Here is a 17952-nt window from a genome sequence, read left to right on the forward strand (position 1 = left end):
TACCCGTAACCCAACAACCCCCCCCAACCTTGCTTTTTAGGACACTACGGGCAATTTAGCATGGCCAATCCACCTAACCAGCACATCTTTGGACTGTGGGAGGAAACCGGAGCACCCGGAGGAAACCCACGCACACACGGGGCGGACGTGAAGACTCCGCACAGACAGTGACCCAGCCGGGAACCGAACCTGGGACCCTGGAGCTGTGAAGCATTTATGCTAACCACCATGCTACCGTGCTGCCCGAACTGAAGTATTTTTCTTTATGATGTATTAGTTTTGAATAGTACAGACAAGGTTAAAGTTCAGGCCTGTTAGCTGACTCATCAATCCACAGACAATGTCATAATATACACATTAGTATATGATGGTGCAGACACACACTGACTAACACACTGCAAGGCCAATCAACACACACAATACAGCAGCCAATCACCAGTTAGGGCACGGTCACTCTAAAACCAGAGGGCACTAGTTTTCCCGCTCATTCGGGATGCAGCCTCTGAGACAGACAGAGCCCGCAGTCAGTAGCACAAACATCCACCACGTGCTAGCAGTGTAGGCTGGTCAGGTTAGGCATAGGTCTTCAAACAATCTAAAATAGTGTCGACCCACAGTGCAAGTATATTCAATAGCTCTTAGTTAAATAAAATAGAGTTGCACTATTACAAGTGTTGGTAGCCTGTCTATGTACTGCTAAGGTAAACACAGTCTCCACAGATCTAGAGTACCCAACACATCAGACAATATAACAGTCTGCTATGCAAAAAGGACTAATAGATGGTTATGGAACAATGCACATTTACTCTGCTAATAACTGTGAAATACAAAGCCTTTATTTATATATTGTCCATAGGAGTGTCCAGGATACTCCTATCCTGGAGTAATAAAAACAGAAAATGTTGAAAGCAATCAGCAGTTGGCAGCATCTGTGGCGAGTGTAAAGGAGAATTCACATTTGACATTGCATAGTCTTTTATCAGAAATTCTGGGAAATTCCTGCTGTCCTGATAGCTGTCTGGTACAGCATAACTTTCTTGTACTTCAAAATGTGTTAAACATTGGGCGTGATTCACCCAAAATATGACATAGAGCACGGTTCTCCGAAGAAATTTCAAACTGTGGTAGCGAGCGGGTACTGTCAGAAGTTTCCAGGCACTCGGCTCAGCGAGGCCAGCACACTATTCAACTTTAATTTGTCCACTTAACGAGACCCCACAGGCCTCATAGAATTTACAGTGCAGAAGGAGGTCATTCGGCCCATCGAGTCTGCACCGGCTCTTGGAAAGAGCACCCTACCCAAGGTCGACACCTTCACCCTATCCCCATAACCCAGTAACCCCACCCAACAGTAAGGGCAATTTTGGACACTAATGGCAATTTAGCATGGCCAATTCACCTAACCTGCACATCTTTGGACTGTCAGAGGAAACAGGCGTACCTGTAGGAAACCCACGCACACACTGGGAGGATGTGCAGACTCCGCACAGACAGTGACCCAAGCTGGAATCGAACCTGGGACCCTGGAGCTGTGAAGCACTTGTGCTATCCACAGTGCTACTGTGCTGCCCTACTAGGCACTGCCTTCTAGGCACAAATGAAGGCTCGACAGCCAATTCACCAGCACCGTTCTCGCCAACCCCCTGCTAACAAGGTTGAGCAGCACTTGCTCAGCCAACGCCAGCCAGCTCGCAACAATGGTGCCCCGAAGACTGGCCCCAAGATTCGGAGTTGCCCCTTTTGGACCCTCGGAGGAACAGGATATTCCTCCTGGCCTCTACTGCATCTAGGAGCCTCCGCCGATCTGCAACTCCGAATCTTGGGGCCAGTCGTTTGGGCACCATTGTTGCGAGCTGGCTGGGGTTGGCTGAGCAAGTGCAGGAAGAAGGTCAATGACCTAAACTGGGCAGCACGAGTGAGTGGGCACCATAGACCCCAGACCACCACCCCCACCCAGACCTCCCCCCCCACCACGGGAGTGTCTACCCTGTTCCCCCTTCAAAACCCCCAACCCCTCATTCACACACCGCCTCTCACCATTGTGAACCATACGTGTGGCTAACCATACCCTCTCTGTATCTCCTCAGGAAAAGCTCTCCCACAACTGTCAGGAGAGGGTCCAGACTGGCGATGATGTGCCGGACATAAGAACCCTCACCACCTTCAAGGAGCATGTCCTGGAGGTGACTGGTATGGCCGAGGACAGAGGGTCACTAATGCGGAGGCTGTTGGACGCCGCAGAGGTGAGGAGCCATTGGGCTCCACCCGGAGAAACTGTCAAACATGAGTTGTTATTGCCTGACTGACTGACCCATCCCTTCCACTGACCACATGTCCATTCTCCTGCAGGACCTCCAGCCGTTGACATCGGCCCATCCTCGGTGGCACCCTCTCCAGCCTCCCAGGAGACCACCTCAGAGGATAGCTTTGAGGATGCTGCAGTAATAGTCGTGTCACAGCTGCCATGCCAACCCTCCACCAGCTCAGATACACACACCTCGGTGGGAAATGCCAGGCTTCTGGGGCACAATCTGGTGAGGGCCACACTTATGCTGATGTAAAACAGGCGGAGGCAGGAACCCCCAGGTGAGACAGAGGGCTGCTGGATGTCAGAACCCAGCTAGGCCCCAGCCTGATGCTGAACGTGTGGGACAGGGTTTCCCGAAGCCAATGGAGACGTTAGGGAACGCCTGTGACACTCAAGCAGGTCCATAGCCGCTTAGAGAAGTCCCAGAGGCTACGGGTGCAGGAGATTTCACCGGCAATGCGTGGTACCGAGGCGGCAACCGCAGTAGAGAGTCTGGTGCATGACATCAGCACCATTAGTGAAGGTGTCCAAAGTACCCGCAGTCGGTGACAGTCATTGGACTTGACCATTCTAATGCTCTGCTGGCAGTCAACTTTCTTCCACCCTCTACAAATTTGTACTCATCCAAAACTCTGCTGCCCAGATCCTAACTTGCATCACAGTGCAGAAGGAGGCCATTCAGCTCATCGAGTCTGCACCAACCCTCCGAAGGAATACCCTACCGAGGCCCACACCCCCACCCTATGCCCGTAAGCCCAATTAACCTTTTTGGATGCAATTTAACACAGCCAATCAACCTAACCTGCGCATCTTTGGACTGTGTGAGGAAACCCACGGCGACACGAAGAGACTGTGCAGACGCCATACAGTTACCTTTTTTTTTTTATAAATTTAGATTACCCAATTATTTTTTCCAATTAAGGGGCAATTTAGCGTGGCCAATCCACCTACTCTGCACATTTTTGGGTTGTGGGGGCGAAACCCACGCAGACACGGGGAGAATGTGCAAACTCCACACAGACAGTGACCCAGAGCCGGGATCGAACCTGGGACCTCAGCGCCGTGAGGCGGTTGTGCTAACCACTTGGCCACCGTGCTGCCCTTCCATACAGTTACCTAAGGTCAGAACTGAACCCAGGTCTCTGGTACTGTGAGGCAGCAGTGCTAACTAGTGTGCCACCATGCCACCCAATCCCATTTATCTCCCATTCATGTGTTCACTGACCTACTTTGGCTCCTGATCCAACAAATCTCCACTTTAAAAATCAGGGGCTGGTTCTCCATTTGTGCGTCTAAATGCCGACGCCGGGGTGGGAACTGTGGCTTTTTACAATGCCAAAATCGGCCGACCAAACCCTCACTGATTCTGGGACCGGTGAGAAGCTAACAGCAGCATTGGGTAAAATTACCAGCTCCCGCGCCAAAAATGGCTGGAGAATGGCCAGGTCCGTGGCCACGCATGCGCACGGCGACGACCTGCAGTGGTCGTGCCGTACAACATGCGACAAATTCCTACATTTCTGTAAATTCCCACCAATTCTACAACCCTCCAGAATTTATGCACACCTCCAATTCTGGACTCTCACACAAATGTTTTCATTGTTCCAACATTTATTTGCCTGGACGCTAAGCTCGTCCCTCTCTCAACTTCACTGTCTCTCTCTCTCCTCTAAGACCACATGTCCTAATATCTTGTCTTATGGTTCAGTGTCAAACTTTGTTTGATAACCATGAGGCACCTTGAGACATCTTGCTACATTAAAGGCGCTATTACAATGCAAGTTGTTTGCATTCTTTCGATTGACGTTGATTTTTGATTTTGCCCTTGTCAGGCATATTGGGATAATTGCCTATGTTAAGATGTCATGTAAATACTATTGCTTGTTTGCAGTTCAATAAGCTTATCCCAAACATTGTTGTCTAATTGAACTATCTAATGGAACATTTATTTATTTGCCTACCAAAATTAAAGCAATCAATTGGCAGTCCATAAAAACCCAGTAAGTCCAAGTAGCAAGATCTATAAATTGGACCCTCATCCCATTCCATTTAGTGGGCAGAGTAAAGGCAATAGGTATACAAAGTGTAATAGGCATCAATACCAAGGGCTGGAAATTTGCCAAGATTTTGACAGTGGACTGTCAGCATTTACCTTCATTTCCCCTCGGAATTTGAGCACAACTACAGGATTTAGAAAACATAGATGAACTGGGAAATCCTTAAGTTATGGCCTGCCATTCACTTTTCTTCTCCAGACTGGGCTGTGAACATTACCCAAATGCAGGCAAATAGTTATTGGTTGAGAAACCTCCCCTTTCCGCTCTCACATCTTGAGCCTTGTTCATTGTGGTGTAACTGGGTTTATTGAACATCAATCTGAGTAATAACTACTACGGAACAATTAATCTGGCCTGGGAAAATATAATCTTGTATTCATGGAATTTTGTTACGTGGCTCCATAAAGATTAGTTACTAGATTTTAAAATAGATTTTGAAATAACATTTTTTTAAAGTTTGTTTCAGTTTTAAGCATCTGTCATTGGCCTATGGGTACGTCCCAATTTTTAGATTGCTGTCTGTAAAATCTTTATAAAGTGACTGAATTATTAATGATGTTCATGTCCTGGTTGGCTGTCTGTGAAAGTTCTTTAATGTGATTGATTGCTTGGAATGCGTGATGATGTAATTACATTTAATCGCAAGTTGAGAGAGTTAAAGTTCCTACCGCACAGTTCACTAGATCTCACAAGGACTTTCAGTAAGTAAAGCTCCTTCATTGCTGACCATAAAATTTGGGTGCAGACCTTGACTTAGGGCTATCTTTACTGACTAATGTAAGAACATCCTTGCCATTTACAGAACACACTAAAAACTATGGAATTAATAATAATAATCTTTATTAGTGTCACAAGTTAGACTTACATTAACACTGCAATGAAGTTCCTGTGAAAATTTTGGCGTCTGCATTGGTTACAATAGGTTGCTCATATCTATTTACTAGCATTTCTTTGATTCCTCTTTCATTTTGTTCTAACCCAATAGTAAGATCATTTTACTTTAACAAGCTCCTTTATTTCTTACAAGCCTTCTGGTGGCACTCGTTATCACTACAGTAAAGTATGGCAGAAGGTTTGTACTAAGAGAAGTGACCTGTATTATATTTGTGTAATTTGTATAGTTTCTTGTGCTTAGTGTAGTTCCAGTGTAAGGTTTTTTTTGCATTAAGTGAAACATTATGTTTCTAAATACAAAATAACCTCTACTGCAATTTGTGATCTGCATTCATGGCTCAGGCAGATGCATTGATTCCCAGGATACCCCAAAATGTTGGAATAAGTCACAACACTTCAAAAAGAATTCCCGGTGGGAAATGTATTTTTCAGACCTATTTTTATGAGAATTTATTCTGGCTGCCCACTTTACCTCCATTGAATTCACTTGAAAAGACCCAAGTGTTTCACCACTTCTTCACTATCACTACAAACGTTCAGAAATAAGTGAAGTAATTGATGCTTTATGTTAGAATCCACATTTACCAAACCTCGGCCTTCCTGACCATGGTAATACTGCAGCTTCCCTCCAGAATAATGCTGAAAAATCAACTGTCACTGATGAGATAATGCAGCATAAGAGAAGCACAATGAAAAAAGGATATTTAGCTGACCAAAACTGCCCTCGCCACCTATCAATCAATTCTTGACTTTGCAATATATGAGAAAATGCCATATTTTAATACATTTGTTTTGTTCATTGATCGGTATTTTTCATTGACTTCTGACTAAGGGATCTCACTCGATTCAGTCAGCTATGCTAAATCAAAATGACGCATGTCACGTTGTGGTCTGTGTTAATCAGCAATACTGAAGCTCCAATTTACTGTATTTAATTCACATTTAACTTCTACTGAAGCCAAAACAGATTTAAATTGTTGGGACTGGCTTTGTGAAAAGTAGGTTTGGTCTTTGATTGGGCCATTAAATTCACACATGTGTTGAAGCGAAAAATATTCTGAGAAATATCATACTGAATCTAACTTGAAGATTATTTTATCTCTCGGTTGCAGATTGGAATCTGGAATTCGAACTCAGGACTTAACATGACAGACAGCCTAAGGGACAAATCTTCCAATGTCACTGACTCTTTGGCCAATAAGACTCTTTTGGTTACCACCATTTTGGTAAGCTTGTTGATGTTGGTTTTTGTAAAATTGCCTTTGCATTATTGTATTTAAACTACAATAGTTCAGACATGCAAATAAAACAGCTTTAGTAAGATTTCTTGTTGACAACTGCTCCTGAAAATTAGGCAAACCTATAATAGATTTTAAGAGGAAATCAGCAGTCTAGTAACAATAATAATGTTCTGATTGTAATGGAGTTCTAGGTGAAAAAAAGAATAGAAAGCTAACAAGAAATCTTACTAAAACTGTTGTGACCAAGACAACACTGATTAATGATCAATAACTATTATCAGAGCTGATTTATTTAGAGAAACAAATACACATGTTGCTCCTTTTATCAGTATGATTACAACCTTTCAAACTAATTGCAAGGGGTAATGTCTTTGAATTGCCTGATAATGTTCTGAAATAATTCATTTATCTGCTCTGTTCTGTAGGAAGATCCCTATGTGATGCATAAGAAATCTGACAAGCCTCTTTATGGCAATGACCGTTTTGAAGGCTATTGCCTTGACTTGTTGAAAGAGTTATCAAATATACTGGGCTTCACTTATGAAGTTAAACTCGTAACCGATGGAAAGTATGGGGCACAGAATGAGAAAAGCGAATGGAATGGAATGGTTGGAGAGCTCATTGAGCATGTAAGTGCTAAGAACATAACATTTGAAATAAGGACAAGATTAGACCAAATAATGCCCCGCCCCCTAAGCTCACTCTAACATTCAAAATGATCATGGCAGATCTTCTGCCTCAACTCTACTTTATCACGTGATCCCCACATGCCTTGACTCCCTGAAGAACCAAACATCTGCCTATCTCAGCCATTAGTATCCTCAAAATGCAGCATCCACCGGGGTAAAATAATTCTCATAACTGTCTGAATGAAGAAATGACTCCACATCTCAGACCTAAATGATGAACACCATTTGGGGGGCAATTCTCCAGGGCTTCTAGCTCCAGGCAAGAATCGCAATGGCCCGCTGAATGGGATTCCCGCTGGGTGTCAAACCCATTCCAAGCCACTCCACCACCTCCCATCAACTTCCCACTGGCCCCAATCAGGTTCTTTCCCAGAAAGGGAGAGAACATGCTAATTCCCAATACACTGGCCTCCTGGGATACTCCAGCTCTGCCCCCCCCCCCCCCCCAAACCAAGCCAGGAGTCACACAAGCATGAATTAGTGTAGGTCCTGAGAAGCGGGGATCTGGGGTCTTGGACTCGAGGGGGGGGGGGGGGGTAAAGGGTGGCTACTATTTCTCGACTTGCCTCCACGTTGCTGAGGGAGGTCTTTCAGGGGAGGTAGGGTTTGGGAGGCATGGGCTAGGCTGGAGGGGCTGTGGTCAGAGGTCTTTCCTGGATCGCGGTCATGTGACAGGTCTTCCCTCTGTGGTTTTGTAAATCATTAAACTGTCTGTCAGCATGTCAAGTTGTATGTTGAAGTTTGTTCGCTGATTTTTGAAACCTTTTAATGTCTCTCCCTGCATGTCAAGTTCAGAGATCTGTCAGAAGAAGGTAAAATTCTTCCCTTTGATATGCTGGAAAACTTCGATGTGCCTTATTCACAGTTTTATTCCCCTTTAACATTTTCAAGCCTCTGGGCATACTTAGAAGCCAAAACCTTTGAACTGCATTGTTTGCATTCAATTTCATGGTCCATTGCCTTTTATAAATCTCTTGATTGACAGGTGTAGGCTATTTCAAAGGAAGATTTATCTTTGTTTGTTTTTATAGCTCTGCAGGGGTCCATTAACTCTGAAAAGCTTCCTCTTTTGAGCAGTTGTTCTTTCTAACTGCAGTTTTTTTAAAGAGGCTGGTTTTTTGTTCTGAAGAGCATCCTTGAAAGAGCTGACCCACTTCTGAGACTGTGTCTACTGTGTTGACAAGGCTGCAGTCCAGTATCTGAGCAGACGCATGGTGCCAGGTTTGCAGCCACCATGATGCCAACAGCTGCTTCTGAGATTCCCTGAGCCTCAGACGTTAGCAACGTGGAGCTACAAATGGCTTCCAGGGCTTCTCTGAGCCCCAGTTCACTCAACACAACAGAGCTAACAGCATAATGTCAGCATCATGAAGCTGACTTTCCTTTCCATCTGCTCCTGTCTGACCTTGTCACATGGGCTCCGTTTTTGTGCCTTAAAACCCCAATCCTATGATTATCATGTTTGTACCCTCTCTGAGTCGGTTGCCCTTGTGCATGCCCAGTCTGCCCCCCTTTGCTCTTGTGCTGGAATTCCCAGGAGTGCTGAGTATTGTAGCTCTTGGCCACCACCCAGAAAACCCACAAAACCAACATTACAGATTTCCTCACATATTGTTTTACTTTACTGACTGATTAACTAGTTAACTCCACAAACAAATGAATAAGATTAGACACACCTGGTACGATAGATAGGTATGCCATCCTGAAATATGTGGGAGTTTGTGGAAAGTATTGTGATTCCAGACAACCTTATCTGCAGTAAGTGCATGTAGATTGAGAAACCTTAGCTCAGTTGCTGGCAGGATTTTCTGCGCCCCCGCAGACTGTTTTTCTGTGGCAAAGGGAGGCCCACTATTAGCCGGTGGTACGATCTTCTGGTCCCGCTTCTGTCAACGGGATGTCCCATTAAATTCACCTCCCTCCACTGGAAAACATTTTTAAAAATAATCTTTATTGTCACAAGCAGGCATACATTAACATTGCAAGGAAGTTACTATGAAAAGCCCCTAGTCGCCACATTCCGGCGCCTGTTCGGATACATAGAGGGAGAATTCAGAATGTCCAATTCACTAACAGCACGTCTTTCGCACTTGTGGGAAGAACCCGGAGCACCCAGAGGAAACCCGCGCAGACACGGGGAGAACGTACAACTTTGCACAGATAATGCCCAAGTCAGGAATTGAACCTGAGACCCTGGCACTGTGAAGCAACAGTGTTAACCACTGCTCTACCATGCCGCAATGGGGCGTCACCTTTGACTGGATCGGACGATCCCGCTAGTGGGAATGGCTGTAAAATCCTCCCCACTGAATGGCATTCTCCGAGCAGCGTGTCGCAAAACGCAACACGCCATTTTGGGGGGGGGTGGGAGAATCGCGGGGGGTGCCAGAGCGGCCCTCCCGCGATTCTCCCACCCAGCCTGGAGAGCGGAGAATCGCGCCCCTTATCCCTCACAACCCAGTTGTAAGTGTTAAGTCAGCTCCCTGCTCTAATTTTGAACACTTATTCTGGCAACTGCAGTCAGATGATTGACAGTTAACTGCGATTGTCACTACTATTGACAGGCAATTTCTGTCGATCCAGTATCATAACTAGCTTGCAGTTCCTTTTGCAGTTTTAAAGTTCTAAATCAAATTCTAAATATTAATCTATTTACAGCTTGAGAAATACTTACCAGAGAGATCCCACTTATACTAAATTTCATACTTTAGCACTCTGTTCATGAAGGATTCTGAATCCAGATCACTCTGTACTTCAAACCTTTTGTATGACTTGTACAGGTTAATAACCATCTGCTCCTAAACTATGATTAGAGATGCACTGTCTGTAAAATGATCTGCAATGCACAGTGAACATAATTTGCCTGGGTAACTTGTTGTTATACTCTGAACATGCCAAGCGTAGACTTTGCAGTGGCAAATTAAATAGGCAGTACTGAAATTTAAAAGGAAGGTGCTGAAGGCTTTTTTTGCTCCTGGAAATGGTGACAAGCAGTGCTCTGCTTATAAGGAAATTAATGGAGGCAAAGTGATTTAGTCACAAATTGGACCATTAATAATGGACTGGAGTTTCCAAACCACAGCACAATTTTCAGTAAAATGCTTCAACAACAAAGACCATTAACAACCTGCCATCTTGATGAAGAGCGGGTTATTGTGGAAAACTGATTTGTTCTGAATACTCACTAACTAGATTATTTGCAAGAGATTCATTATTCATAGCATTCATTATTCATTCATTAATTGATCTTAGTTAATGCTCAACCTTTCAAAGTAAATATTATCTACCTGATATATACCTGTCTTTATATTCAGAAAGTGTTTGGCCTGAATTCTTGCACAGATGGAGAGCCTCTCTGTCTACATGAATATATCAGCAGAGTCCTGAATCAAGTCCCCCTACCAAACCCAGCCCCCACATTTTGTAGGGAGGGGATGGGGTGAAATGGAAGGGGATTATAGCTTGCCCGACTGTGTTTCTACTCATATAAATGCCCGACTACTCATATAAATCAGCAGCTGCCTCCACTCATGTGTGATGTTGATGAAATAGATGTTTGAATGACAAAGCCCTGGTAAGAGCAGGTCTGAGCCTTGTGGATTCATTTAGTCAGGATATCCTCTTTGGGAAATCAGGGTGCGATTCTCCGAAATGGAGACAGAGTGTTTGCGCCGTTGTGAACGCGTTGCGTTTCACGCAGGGACTACCACGCCGCCCCAGCCTTCCTTCACGACGCCAAATGGGCACCGCGCCAACCCGCGCATGCATAGATGGGCCACACCAACCCGCGCATGCGCAGTTGGGCCGCGCCAACTCGCATGCGCGGGGGACTTCTTCAGTGCACCGGCCCCAACGCAACATGGCGTGGGTGTTCAGGGGCTGGCCGTGCAACAAAGTAGGCCCGGGGGAGAGAAGCTGGCCTGCCGATCGGTGGGCCCTGATCGTGGGCCAGACCCCATCGGAGCCCCCCCCCCCCCCCGGGGGACGGAGCCCCCCTCTCCCCCCCCCCCCCACAGTCCGCCCCCCCGACCCTTCGCGCAGAGTTCCCGCTGGCAGTTACCAGGTGTGGCGGCGCCGGCGGTACTCGGCTTTTTCCACGTGGCCGCTCGGCCCATCCGGGCTGGAGAATCAGCGGCCCTGCTGCATACAGCAGCCCGTGACCGGCGCCGCATCAAACGCGCTGGCGCAAATGGCGCCGATTCTCTACACCTCACGCGCTGTTGTCGGGGCGGCGTGGCAAGGTTGCGGCGATTCTCCGACCCGGCGCGGAGCTCGGAGAATCGCACCCAAAATGCTTTTAATATGGTCCTGGGACACCCTTGGGAGAGGTAATGCGCCATTTTATGTAAGTCAGCTGCCTGTTGCAATTGTGAAAAGTAGACATGATTGCATGCAAAAAGGTCATAAACTCATTGACACTATCAAGTTGTCAAAGAACTCTCATCACTGTCAAATAATGTCAATGCTGTCAAAGAGCTGCCAAAATTCATTGAACTGTCAATGCTGTCAAGTATTTAATTCTGTAACCCATGTGTGAAGTTAAAAATCAGTTCCTGCTATTTCACTCTGTCTGTTGACATCGGCCTGGGGGTTACAATTTTAGGATTCCTGTTGCATGACTGATTTTACAACCTGCCATTATTACAGTAGGGTACCTGTTAAAGGAGCAGTTTAATTGACAGCTCCAAATGATTCTAAAATAGAAATGTTTATTTTCAGAAGAGATTAGGGCTAAATCAATTTCTATGTATTTGTTTTTCTTTTCAATTAACATGTTTTTTAAATGGTGACACATGGCTTTATTTTATGTCAGCATGTCTCCTGAGGTTTGTCCCTGGTGCATGCGAGGTCAGTTGGCATGAAGGAGGTAAGGGAACAGGATGATGAGTGGGGCATGTGTTGCATGAATTGGCATTAAGTTGACATTGGTGTTATAAAAGGGAAACGGCATGTGCCGCAATGGTTAGCACTGGGACTACAGCGCTCAGGACCCAGGTTCGAATCCCAACCCTGGGTCACTGTCCGTGTGGAGTTTGCACATTCTCCCCATATCTGCGTGGGTTTCACCCCCACAACCCCAAAGATGTGCAGGTTAGGTGGGTTGGCCACGCTAAATTGCCCCTTAATTGGAAAAACAATAATTGTGTGCTCTAAATTTAATATTTTAAAAAAAGACCAGGGGGTAAGTACAAGGGCACAGAATTGCTTAGGGACTATGAGGGGCCATGGAGTGTGGGTAGAGGATCATAGGGTGGCATGGGAGGTATGAGGAGCCATGGGGACAGTATTGTGAGTGGGATTGACATTGTTCTCTGCAGCAAAGAGCCAGGGTCCAGGTGGCTGTGTTGGCTGCTTGATGCCAGAGTTTGGGACACCTGCTTTAGGCTGGAGAGGAGCTTACAGTGGGGGGTGGGCAGGAGCATCCGTTGTCATGGTCCATGTAGGCACCAACAACATTGGTAGAACAAGAAAAGAGGATCTGCTCAGAGAGTTTGACGAGCTCGGCACTAAATTAAGCAACAGAACCTCAGAGGTTCTAATCTCTGGATTGTTATCTGAGGTGTGTGCAAATTGGCAGAGGGTACGTAAAATTAGAGTGATGAATACATGGTTCAAAGACTGATGTGGAAGAAGTGGGTTTCAGTTCATGGGGCACTGACATAGGTACTGGGGAATTTGGGGACTGTACTATTGGGACGGACTACAACTGAACCATGCTGTAATCAGTGTTCTTGCAAACTGAGTAACTAGCGAATCAGAGAGGGTTTTAAACTAAATAGATTTGGGAGCCAGTTCTGGAGAGGGGCTATGTAGGCTTACAAAACAAAATGATATGGCAGCATTGCAAGGCAGCTATTTAGGTAATGATACCCAGAATGTGACAAGAAAGGACAGAGTATACAAACATAAAAATACAGCACCAAATGGGGTCAAAGGAAAAAAATGGTAAAGAAGCAAGAAGTATTTGGCATGAAATAATTACGGCACAAATTAAGATAAATGCGTGTGATTTTATAGCCATTACAGAGATGTGGTTACAAGGAGATCAAAACTGGTAACTAAATATTCTGGGGTATGTAAGGACAGTCAGGAAGGAAAAGGTGGTGGGCAGATTTGTTAGTGTGAGATGGAATAAGTGCAATAGCAAGAAATGAGTTTGGATCGGAAGATGTAGAATCCATCTGAGCAGAGGTAAGAAATAACAAGGGGAAGAAGACACTGGTGGGAGTAGTTTATGGGCCCCGGACAGTAGCAATAGTAAATGATGGAGAATAAATCAGGAGATAATGGGGGCATGTAAAAAAGCTAGTACATTAATCATGAATTACCTTTATCTTCATTGCTAAAAATTAATATAAGCCCCTTACAATCAGAAGCGGGGGAATTCATAACGGGGAACAAAGAAATGGCTGAGGAATTAAATTCAAGCTTTGTTTCCGTTTGCACAAAGGAAAACATGAGTAACGTACCAGAAGTTCTGAGAAACACGTGTTTCAGTGAGGAACTGAAGGAAATTAATATTAGTAGAGAAATAGCTTTCGGGAAATTAATGGGATTGAAGGTGCATAAATCTCCAGGGCCTGATTATCTTCATCCCAGATTACTTCAGGATGTAGCCCAAGAAATAGTAGATCCATTAGCCATCATCTTCTAATATTGTTTGGAGTCTGGAATAGTCCCTTTAGATTGGAGGGTAGCTAGTATAACCCCGCTTTTCAAAAAGGAAGATAGAGAGAAAACAGGAAACCATAGACAGTGAGCCTAACGTTGGTAGTCGGAAAGTTGCATTTTGCAGGTGGTGGTGTAATCAGACAAAGTCAGCATGGATTAATGAAAGGGAAATTATGCTTGACAAATCTACTGGAATTCACTAGTAGAGTTGATTAGGCAGACTTGATGGATGTGGTTTATTTAGACTTTCAGATGGCTTTCGACAAGGTCTCACATAGTAGATTACTATGTAAAGTTAAAGCGCATGGGATTGCGGGTAAAGTCTTGAGATGGATAGAAAGCTTGTTAGCAGATAGGAAGCAAAAATTGGAATAAATGGGTCTTTTTCTGATTAGCAGGCAGCGACTAGTGGGCTGCAAGGATCAGTGCTAGGACCTCAACTGGTCACATTATATATTAATGATTTGAATGGGGAATCTAAATGTAGTATTTCCAAATTTGTAGATGATACAAAGTTGGGTTGTAGGGTGAACTGTGAGGAGGATGCAGAAATGCTTCAGCAGGATTTGGACAGGCTGAGTAAATGGGCACATGCATGGCAGATGCAGTATAACGTGAGTAAATGTGAGGTTATGCACTTTGGTACCAAAAATAGGTAGGAAGATTATTATTTGAATGGGTGTAAATTGAGAGAGGTAGATAATCAGCGAAACCTTGGTGTCCTAATGCGCCAGTCGCTGAAATTAAGTGCACAGGTACAGCAGGCAGTAAAGAAGACAAGTGGTATATTGAACTTCATAGGGCAGCACGGTAGCATAGTGGCTAGTACAATTGCTTCACAACTCCAGGGTCCCAGGTTCGATTCCCAGCTTGAGTCACTTTCTGTGCAGAGTCTGCACATTCTTCCCGTGTCTGCGTGGTTTTCCTCCGGGTGCTCCGGTTTCCTCCCACAGTCCAAAGATGTGCAGATTAGGTGGATTGGCCATGATAAATTGCCCTCAGTGTCCAAAAAGGTTAGGTGGGGTTACTGTGTTACAGGGGTAGGGTGAAGGTGTGGGCTTGGGTAGGGTGCTCATTCCAAGGGCCGGTGCAGACTCAATGAACCAAATAGCCTCCTTCTGTACTGTAAATTCTATGATTCTATGATAGAGAGAGAATTTGTGTGTCGGAATAGGGATGTTTTACTACAAGTGTATTGGGCATTGGTGAGGACACACCTGGAGTCTTGTGTGCAGTTTTGGTGTCCTTCGCTGAGGAAGGATGTTCTTGCTATGAAGGGAGTTCAACAAAGGTTTACCAGGCTGACTCCTGGGATGGCTGGACTGTCAAACGAGGAGAGACTAAATCAGTTAGGATTATATTCATTGGAATTTAGAAGAGTGAAGGTCGATTTCATAGAAACTTTTAAAATGCTAACAGAATTAGACAGGGTAGATTCAGAATGTTCCCAATGGTGGGGACTCCAATGCTAGGGGTCATAGTTTGACAATAAGGGTAAACATTTTAGGACTGAGGTGACGTGAAATTTATTCATCCAGAGAGCGGTGAATCTGGGGAATTCACAACCACAAAAAGTAGTAGAGGCTAAGATATTGTGTAATTTCAAGAAGGAATTAGATATAGCTCTTGGGGCTGAAGGGATCAAGGGATGTGGGAGGAAGAAGGGGTAAAGATATTGAACTTATGATCAGCCATGATCATAATTAATGGCGGAGCAGGCTCGAAGGGCCAAATGGCTTCCTCCTGTTTCCAGTTTCTAAGTATTAATCATGTCTATTGGGCAAATCAAATTGGCAGAGATAGCCATAAGGAAGAATATATAGAGTGTGTTTGGGATAGTTTCCTAGGGCAATGTGTTGTGGATCCAAGCAGGGATCAGGTTTTATTGGATCTGTTATGTGCAATGAAGCTGGTTTATTAAATAATCTCAGAGTAAAAGATTCCCACTGCAGCAATGGACTGGATTCTATATTATTGAGACTATGTCCCCACGCCGGCTTAAAAACAGTAGAGTTTTACTCCTGAAATTCCTGCAAAAAAGTGAAACGACTTCATAGCCCTGCAGGGGGCTCGTAGGGACCCGGAATTAATCTCGCGACTTCTGCTGCAGATACGGGCCCCTCCACGTCCGGGTCAGAGGCAGCGCATGCGCACAGCGGCGACCTTGAGCAGCTGCACCGTACTCTATGGTAGACACGGACTGCAGAGCCAGACCCAAGAAAGAGACCCCACGATCGGCCATGCACCCAGCCCTCAAACTCTGCACATTAAATCCCCGGCCCCCCGATCTCTGATCCCCCCCCCCCCCCCTGAGTCCGCAGCCACCATGCGAGCATCCCAACAAGTAATAGCAGGTTAGTTCCATGCCATCAAGAACTCGGCCGGTCGGGGGCGGAGGATTGCTAAGTGGCCCTCTGGCAATGGCCCCCCGGCGGTGTAGCGTACTCCCCGGTGACAACGATTTTCGGTGCCTGGAGAATTGCCGAACCGGCGCCGGGCCCGATTACAGCATCAAACTGGATTCTCCGCCCCCGGCGCCGGCCGCGATTTCGGAGAATCCAGCCTAATGACTAGAACATGGTAGAACTTGGCATTCAGTTTGAGAGTGAGAAACTTGGATCAGAAACAACTGTGTTAAACTTAAATAGGCGTAATAACAAAGGAATGAGGGCAGAGCTGGTGGGAGCAGACTGGGAAAGGAATTTAGCAGAAAACATGGTTGACCAGCAATGGCAGATGTTTCGAAAAATAGTTCATGGCTCACAATAAATATATATCCCACTTAGGAAGAAAGATTTCAGGAAGAGGATAAATCAACCGTGGTTAACCAAGGAAGTATTAAACTGAAAGAAAAACATGCAATGTGGCAAAGTTTACTGATAAGCCAGAGGATTTTAGAAAAGGGAGAACACAGAATATGAGGGTAAACTAACAGGTGATATGGCACCCTGTAACTAATGGAGTGACACAAGAATCAGTGCTGGGGCCACAATTAGTCACAATATATATTAATGACTTGGGCGAGGGAAGTGAATGTACTATTGCCAAGTTCGGGGATGACACAAAATTAGGTGGGAAGGCGAGTGGTGAGGGTGACAGAAAATGTCTATAGAGGGATATAGACAGGTTTAGTGATTGGGCAAAAACTTGGCAGATGGAATGTAATGTAGGAAAATGTGAAATAATGCACTTCGGTAGGAAGAATAAAGGAGCTGAATATTCTTTAAATCAGGAAAGACTTCAGAATCCTGCAGCGCAGAGGGATTTGGGGGTCCTCATGGATAAATCACAAAAAGCTACCATGCAAGTTAAGTGGGTAATAGGGAAGGCAAATAGAATGTTAGCTCTTATTTCAAACAGAATTAAGTTTAAATATAGGGAATTGTTGCTAAAACTATTCGAGGTACTAATTAGACTGCACCTGGAATATGTGAACAGTTTTGGTTCCCTCATCTAAGGAAAGCTACAGGATGGGATTTTCTGGCTGTTCACACTGAGAGATTTTATGGTCCTGATAATGGCACGCCCCCCGCCCCCCCCCCCCCCCCCCCCCCCCCCAAGGTTTCACGGCATCGAAGGGCACATTCAATAGGAAACCCCGTTGACAACGGCAGGAACAGAAGATCTCAACTTCAGCCCAGCCACTGACAAACCACCCTCTGCCACTGCAGAATATGCTGTGGAGGGGGAGGAAAATCCCACCCGTACTGGCATTGGAGGCAATCCAGAGAGGGTTGATCCTGGCTATGGAGGGATTTTCCTATGAGGAGAGGTTGAGTAGGTTAGGCCTGTGCTCACTGGATTTAGAAGAATGAGAGGCAACCTCATTGAAACATATGGGATTCTTGGCGGGATGTTGTTCCCCTCGGGCAGCACGGTAGCATTGTGGATAGCACAATTGCTTCACAGCTCCAGGGTCCCAGGTTCGATTCCGGCTTGGGTCACTGTCTGTGCGGAGCCTGCACATCCTCCCCGTGTGTGCGTGAGTTTCCTCTGGGTGCTCCGGTTTCCTCCCACAGCCCAAAGATGTGCAGGTTAGGTGGATTGGCCATAATAAATTGCCCTTCGTGTCCAAAATTGCCCTTAGTGTT

At 45.4% G+C, this 17952-nt stretch overlaps 1 protein-coding gene across 3 annotated transcripts in view; it reads left to right on the plus strand.

Annotated features, from left to right (window-relative positions):
• Positions 1–17952, plus strand: part of LOC119969118 (glutamate receptor ionotropic, kainate 1) — a 521043-nt gene that overhangs the window by 385520 nt on the left and 117571 nt on the right. For 2 of the 3 annotated variants that reach the window (XM_038802333.1, XM_038802334.1), the window contains exons 9-11: positions 5393–5437; positions 6372–6485; positions 6926–7129. In XM_038802333.1, the coding sequence (XP_038658261.1) occupies positions 5393–5437; positions 6372–6485; positions 6926–7129 (363 nt within the window). The remainder of the gene's footprint in view (positions 1–5392; positions 5438–6371; positions 6486–6925; positions 7130–17952) is intronic. The other variant, XM_038802335.1, reaches the window with a different exon arrangement.

The sequence above is a fragment of the Scyliorhinus canicula genome, chromosome 7 (genome assembly GCF_902713615.1).
Source record: "Scyliorhinus canicula chromosome 7, sScyCan1.1, whole genome shotgun sequence".
NCBI lineage: Eukaryota > Metazoa > Chordata > Chondrichthyes > Carcharhiniformes > Scyliorhinidae > Scyliorhinus > Scyliorhinus canicula.